The sequence below is a fragment of the Tupaia chinensis genome, unplaced genomic scaffold (assembly GCF_000334495.1).
Source record: "Tupaia chinensis unplaced genomic scaffold, TupChi_1.0 Scaffold000671_1, whole genome shotgun sequence".
In the NCBI taxonomy this organism is placed as follows: Eukaryota; Metazoa; Chordata; class Mammalia; order Scandentia; family Tupaiidae; genus Tupaia; species Tupaia belangeri.
The window spans coordinates 4,346,287-4,353,945 of NW_006160193.1; the positions used below are offsets into that span (position 1 = coordinate 4,346,287).

At 57.6% G+C, this 7,659-nt stretch overlaps 1 protein-coding gene across 1 annotated transcript in view; it reads left to right on the forward strand.

The window, feature by feature from the left end:
• WDR25 (WD repeat domain 25) overlaps positions 1-7,659 on the forward strand; it is a gene marked incomplete in the record, with an annotated part of 166,459 nt that overhangs the window by 103,179 nt on the left and 55,621 nt on the right. Inside the window, 1 exon segment of the mRNA XM_027776370.1 lies at positions 3,520-3,563. Within this exon segment, the coding sequence (XP_027632171.1) occupies positions 3,520-3,563 (44 nt within the window).

Below are 7,659 nucleotides of genomic sequence, written 5' to 3' on the forward strand. Positions count from 1 at the left end.
TTGTTAACGGTGGGTTATGATTGGTTGCTTTTGGACCAATCATGAGGTGCCAGATATGCAAATTTGAGGGATTCTAGTGGCCAATCAGAGCAAGGTTTCGAAGGTCAGGTTTTTGGAAGGGAACCAATCATGGTAATTGTTTGCTCTCTGAGAAACCTCGGCAGACTCGCTGGTGTGCAGCTTCCCACAAGTGTGCAGCCATTGTCTACCTCCAGAGCTCCTTTTGCCATGGGAAACAGGCTCTGCCCTTTACCCACAGCTCCTGGTGGCCCATCTCAGTGACCTCGAACTGCACAGGCCACCCCACATAAGTGGCGTCACCTAGTTCCGTCCTCTCGCACCTGGGCATTTCACCTAGCACAGTCTCCAGTTCATCCACGTCGTAGCATTGTCAAGACTGTCTTCCCTGTGAAGACCAAATACCGGCCACTGTGTGGACACACCACAGTGTCTTTTTCCACTCATCCATCCAGACACCTGGGTTGTTTCCATCTTTGGGCTGTTAAAAACAATGCTGCTGTGAACATTGGCTTGCGAGATCTCTTTGGACGCTGTTTTCAATCGTTTGGGTATATACCCAGAAAGAGAATTGCTGGCGCGTGGTAATTAGTTCTATGTTTAATTTCCTGAGGAGCCTCCCTCCTGCCTACAGTGCACCAGGGTTCTGGTATCTGCACCTTTGCCAACACTTGCAATTTCCTGTATTTTTGATCGACGTTATCCTAATGGGTGTGCAGTGGTACTTGTTGTGTTTCTAAAAATTGATGGCATTGGGGCTGGCAGGTGGCATGGTGGTTAAGGGCACTGGACTCCACATGGCTGACCACAGTTCAAGTACTGGACCTGGCAGCTTGGTTTCTCACTCCCCTTTCCTGCCCCCTCACCTTGTCCCTCTCTGGTCAAACTAAACACATAAATAAAGTTAAATAAAATAATTTTTTAAAATTGATGGCATTGAGGCCAGCAGATGGCATGGTAGCTAAGGGTGCTAGACTCCTACATGGCAGACCACAGTTCAAGTACTGGACCTGGCAGCTTGGTTTCTCACTCCCCTTTCCTGCCCCCTCACCTTGTCCCTCTCTGGTCAAACTAAACACATAAATAAAGTTAAATAAAATAATTTTTTAAAATTGATGGCATTGGGGCTGGCAGGTGGTGTGGTGGTAAAGGGGGCTGGGCTCCCACATGGCTGACTGCGGTTCAAGTTCCGTACCTGCTGCTTACCTTCTCACTTTTTCTCTCTCTCTTTCTCTCTCTCACTCTGTCCCTCTCTAGTCAAATTAAAATAAACAAATAAATAAATAAATAAAATGGAATAAAATCATCCTTTAAGACATTAAAAATCTTAAGGGCATCGTGCTTTGCATGTGCAGCGTGCCTTTCTGCTCAGTGTCAGGTGTTTGCTGTTTAACCTTGCTAACTGTTGATCTGGTTCATTCATTTTATTTTTTTCTATTAAAGTCATACTTGAATGGAGTTTTGAAAATACAGCCAATTGCCTGCACTCTACTCCCCCTTGGTGAATTGCCACCCCTCTCTGAAGTCTCCTGGCCATGTCTCCTGTTGTTTCTGTCCATTTTTCTAAGTGCAAACACTTCTGTGTCTTGATTTCTCAGTCTGAGACCCAGCTATTGACCCTTAGTACGAGAGACAGGAACTGCGCTCTCCTGACATTCTTTGACGGCTGCCCCGACCTCTGCTTTTAACTTCGGCATCGCCGTCCTCCTGAGAACCGCGTCCTCGCTGCTCTGACCCTTTGCGCTGAGAGAGCCTGTGGGGCTGGGCAGTGGGGGGTTGTCCCTCGTGTCCGGTGTGTGGGAGTGCTTGGTGTGCTGGGCGGGTTGTTCTGTTACAGGAGATGGAGCCCTGGTTGTAGTTGAAAGGAGGTAGGGGCTGCTGCGCCGTTAGAGGCCTGCCTGCCACAGGCCCCAGGCAGCGTGTCCAGTAGTGCCACGGCCTTGGTTCTGCACCAGCCATGGTACTTTGCGCGATACAGTCATCCCCACCTTAGCCTCGGACCACCTGGGGCCGTCCTCTTCTCATCCCCACTTCATGGAGGAGGATGCTGAGGCCCAAGAGGTGACCAGTGAGAAGCTGTGTCGGGTGGGCAGTGCTTATCTCTGCCTCCCACCTGCTGGCTGTGTGCTGTTCCTGCTTCTCGAGGTCAGTTCTCTGAGCCAGCTGGGTGGCAGGTGAGAGATTCCCCTCATTCTAGAGGGTCAGGGACTCGAACTGCTGAGTGCCTGTGCGTGCCAGGCCCAGGCTGCCTCATCGGCCTTTTTCCAGGCCGCCCAGTGGCCGTGGGTTTGCTGGGAGAGCTGGTGAGAGCTGACTGGCCCCTCACATGATGTCCCACTGGCACTGGACGTGCGGCCCGTGCGTGGGGTCTTCGGTCATCGTTCAGTCACTGCGCACACACATCCCTTCCTCCTCGAGCCCCCTGCCCCGAGGGGAGCCGGGCGACAGTGCTGGGCAGGATCTTCTCCCTCGGAAAAGCAGGCAGCTGCCCCAAGCTGGACGTTTGCTCTCCTGGTTGTCAAGCAGGCGGCAGTCTTCTTCTAGGCTCCTAGTCTTAAAGCACCACCTGAACATAGGCTGGCCCTCTGCGGTGTTCTCTGTAGGACAGGTGCCGGTGAGGGTTAGTCTGGTGTGGGCAGGAGTCCCTGGGCGGCAGGTGGGAGGCAGGTGTGAGGGGCTGGGCGCCTCACTGAGGGGCAGCAAACGCTCCCTTTTTTTTTTTTTTTTAAATTTTGCTATAGGATACATGCACTTGTGGAGAGATGCAGAAAGAGAAATCACCCCTTGGGGGATGACCCTGCTGCAATTCCATCTCCTCCATTCTCCTGTTGGGATTTTGGGAATGCACACATGCCTGGAGCGTTTTTCAAGCCACCACGTTCGGGACTCAAACCACATAGTCAGCTATGTGGGACCCACCACACCATCGACTGGCCCATAATTGCTGGTTTTAACCCTAGAAAAGGTTTTGGGAAAAGCTCCCCCAGCTTACTGACCCCCAAGCCTTTACGTTTCTGAAAGGAAGAGTTAGCCATTCAAATCTTTTTATTTTGGGGGGGGGGGGGAAGAGGTTTTTGCTATATGGCAGGTGCGCTCGCCAGACAGACAGAGACAGAGACAGAAAGCGAGAAATCACCCCCCAGGGGGGATGGCCACGCCGCAATCCCTTCTCCTCCATTCTCCTCTCGGGATCTTGGGCATGCACGCACACGCACCCGGCGTGAGTTTTAAGCCACCGGGTCCGGGCCTCCAACGACATAGCCATTACGCAAACTGCTGGCCCCTCAAATATGTTTCATGATAAATACGGGCAGGGCTTCTGCCGTGAGACCCTCTTCTCCCACAGAGGCTGAGCCTGGCCATCAGGCCTCTGACGTGTGCTGTGTCTGTGTTTGCTCCTAGGTCTGGAACGCCGTGGACTCGGGGTGCTGCTTACAGACCTACTTCCTGCACAGCGAGGCGGTGCGGGCTGCACGGTGGTCTCCGTGCGGCCAGCGCAAGCGGCGGCTTCGACTTTGCCCTGCACCTGACAGACCTGGAAACAGGTGCGTGTGCCTGAGCGGTGGCCGTGAGGTGAGCTGGCAGCTCTCTGTGGGGGCTCTCCACTGGTCCGCCGCCACAAGGCCATGCGGTCCTGGGCAGGGGGAGAGGGCCCTCAGGACAGGCACGGACACACGTGGTTTCCACGCCATTGGCCCGTGGGAACTGTAACCGCCCACGGAGCGCAAGGTGAGCTTCGGCTGGGGCAGAGAGCCCCAGGCCTGTTTGGGCCCAAGCTGTGAGGCTGGATACAGAGGTGGCTTTTTAATCAACTTCTGACGTGTGATTTGTACTGAAATGGATTTAATTTTATCGCTGCGTCCTCTGGTTGGAATCAGCTTAGCATACCTGTCAATTCCCTATTGTTGGCAGTTGCAAGGATGATTCCAGCGCATAAGGAAAGTCTTCAGAGGAGTTCTGCGTTCGTGCCCTCACTGAGAAGGCCCCGGGGAGGTGGACTGTGCGGGGTCTTAAGGGACTTGTGACAAGCAGGTCAGGAGAGCGAGGGCAGTGAAAGGAGCCCTCCTGGGCTGAGCGTCCTGAGTAACAGGACCCCACCACCATCGCGCAGCCCCAGGCAGGGCCAGGCCAGGGCTCACGGGTCAGCACAGACCAGGTGGCGTGAGTGTGGAGCTGGGATTCAAACCTGTACCTCCCAGCTGCTCTCAGCACCTCTGTGCCTTCCCCTCCCTGGGGCTCCTTCCTAGTCACTTCACAGTCGGGGGCAGGAGGAGAAGCTGAGTTTACACAGCCCGTGGGCTTCCCTGGAGCCTGCTGGTTGGCCTCCGAACTGCCTAACCCACAGCAGCGTGGCTGACCCATAGTGGTGGCTTTGGGCGACGCTCCAGGGCCTGGCAGGAGGAGAGGGTATCTCCAATCCAACCCCGGGGCTCATCCCAGCAGCTCCAGGGGGCACAGAGCGGTGGGCCACTAAGGGGCAGCCTCACAGCCCTCAGAGCCTGCACATGCTCAGTAGGGGTCCCCTGGGGCCTGGGACCATGCCACAGGCCATGCATGTGACCTGCCTGATCCTCACCAGTCGCCAGCAGCAGTTGCTGTCACCTTCCAGGTGAAGAGACCCAGGCTCAGCGGGGCCGAGTACCTGGCTCAGTGCTGCCCGGCGATGCGTGGCCCGGTGAGATCCGATGCTGCGTCTGCGCCTCACACAGGGACAAGTGCGTCTCACGTGGCATTTTTCTGGCCGGCTGTGGTCTTGCTGATCTTCTCGACCCACTGCGAGGTGCCCGAGGCCAAGGGAGTTTGGCGCTTGACAGTGGTGGTGGCCGAGTTGTCGCCCACGGTCGCTGGGCGTCCTTCCCTACGGCGTTGCATATAGGTCACGCTTGCCTGGGGGACAGGTGCCACATAAATTGCCTTTCACACACCGGCCCAGGGGCACAAGCCGTCGGCGGCAGAACCAGGGCGCCCAGGCCTGCCAGCCCCGAGCTGCTGCCCGAATGCTCCCTTGTTGACTGTGAGACCCGTGCACCGTGCTCTGTGTGGGATACAGAGCCGGCAAGCCCCAGCACCCACCCTGGAGAGGCACAGGTCTGCTGGGGTGGCCAGTGCAGTGATGGAGCAAGCAACAGCAAATATAGGGACATGTAGCTTGGAAAATCAAGGAAGACTTCCTGGAGGAAGTGGGACCCAAGCTGAACCGGGGATTAGGTGGTCAGAGAACGAGGGTGGTGGAGGTGTGGAAGGGTGGAAGGGTAGGTTCTCCTCAGGAACAGGACACCATGTGGTCTACGTGGAAACAGAGCAGTGTTCTGTGCGGGGTGCAGGGCCCTGGGAGATGAGTCTGGGGAGTGCAGGAGAGGCGCTCCTAGCTGTGACCTCACGAGCACGAGTGGGTGCCCCACTGCCCACAGGCTGGCCCCTGAGGACCCCACACCCGCCTAGCACTTTCCAGACGTGGGCGATGCCGGCGGGCTGCTCACGGCAAGCTCATGCGATATAGCGCGATGGATTGGTGGTGGCCGCCTGTCTCTGTCTCCTGAGATTAGACAGACATTTGCCGTTGCGTGTGGGCGTGCGTAGTGTCGTGATGGGGGGGGGGGGGGGTTCTGAGGTTTTCAGACGGTCCAGGAGGGCCGTGCCCTGTGGGTTGGACTGCCACAGCAGGGGAAGGAGCAGGAGCTGCCTGGTGGGCTTGTGCTGTGGGAGCTCGGAGGGCACGGCTGCCCTGGCCCGCTCGTCTCCACCCCAAGCCGGGGCTGGCTGGGAGCGGCTGCTCAATGCGTGCCCGAGCTGAGTCGGCCTGGCCGTGCTGGGCAGCCCCACCCCGGGCAGTGACATCTCCCACCTCGTCTCCGCGCTGCCCTGGACTGGGTGGACCGTGCAGCCCCGGGCGTGGTCCCGCTTCGACTGGCCTGTCCTTTCTCTTCACCGGGCCCAGTCGCCCTTTTCCTTGGTCTGCCTGTTTCCAGCCTTGGTCATTTGGCTTTTTCATTCCAATCTAATCAGAGGTCCCTGCCAGGAGAGGCAGCAGGGCGTTCTCCGCAGTGTTGGGAATTAGGCCCGGCGCCCACTGTCGTTAATGGGGATTTGGCGCCAAGGCCATTTATCCTGGCGTCCTCAATCAATACGGTTAAGAATCTGTGGATTCTAAAATGTCAATACCCAGCCTGAAATATGGAGGGCCGGCAATACTTTGTCTGGTTAATTTATAGTTCTGACAGGCTGTTGGCTTATAGGGCAGCCATGAATCAACACTTAGATAAAACTTGCTCACAGATTAATTATTTCTGGTGCTCCTGTTTCAGCCTGTAACCTCTCTAACAAAGCTGCACTGGTGAGTTAGGCCCCGTGGCCTCAGGGGACGCAGGACAGCTCTGCCAGTGCCCGAGTGTTGCCTGCACCTGCGTCGTGAGTCAGCCAGGCCCCTCAGCACCCCTGTGGAGCAGGTTCAGCCCACAGCCGTCCTGGTCATGTTTCACACAGACCCCGGCCTGGTGGCTGCACCCCTGGCTGTTGAGTGGCGTGGTGGGTAACGTGTGCAGAGGCGCCTGATGGAGTGCCTGGTGCATGGCAGGTTCTCAGCAAAGGGTGCCTCTTCCCTCCTCTGTCACAGCCCTGTGAGGCCCACGGCCCTGCAAGCTGCCCAGAGAGCCCTGTTGTTGGGCCATGTCCCTAGGTGGGTCTCTTCAACTGGTCAGGTCCCAAAGTACCCGATGATCCCTTGGCTGGCTCGCTGGTGGCTCTTGGTCCCACATGGGAGTCTATGAGGAGGCCTGGACATCAAGGGTCCTCCCAGTGTCTCCTGCCCCCGTCCCTCCTCCATGGTGCTGATGGAGATGGCGTGTGCCCTTTCTCCGAGAGGTGGGGTGGGTGTACAGAGCCCCAGCAGCCTGCCACCAGCCTGGTCCTTTCCGAAGGGCCTGACCCTCATTGTCGGGGAGGTCTGTGGTCCTCTTCCCTCCAGTGCCCGCAGCCTGCTGCCTGCAGCCTGGCTGGCTGCTCCTGCTCCGAACCCTCTGTGTCTTTTATGGGGACCACAGTGTGGAACTGAGTGGCCATCGAGGACTGGACCCCTTAACGGCCCCCTCCCTTCTTTTCCAAGATATGTCGATGTGACCTCCCACGCTTTCACACTGAATGGGGCACCGTCTCAGAGAGGCTACAGGGGAAGGAGGACGGTCCCGAGCCCTCACGGTGGGCAGGGCCTGGGGAGTCGGGTCCCGGCACACTGCCTGGCCCACATCCCGCCGGCGCGAGCGGTGGGTGGCCGGCCCTTTGCTTGTGTATGTTCCTGCGCACACCCCCACACAGGGCGATGAAGCCGGGACGAGTGTTTCAGGCCCCATTTCACTGACCCAGAACTGAAGCTCAGCGTGCTCGGTGACGTTCTCCAGGCCACCCAGCCAGCAGTGACAGAGCTGGGGTCCGGCTTGGGCTGGTGTGACCACAGAGGGCTCCATGGTGGAGGCACTTTCAGGCCCCATTTCACTGACCCAGAACTGAGGCTCAGCGTGCTCGGTGACGTTCTTCAGGCCACCCACACAGCAGTAACAGAGCTGGGGTCTGGCTTGGGCTGGTGTGACCACAGAAGGCTCCATGGTGGAGGCATGTCCTTGCCATGCGTTTGTTCGTCAGGGGTGC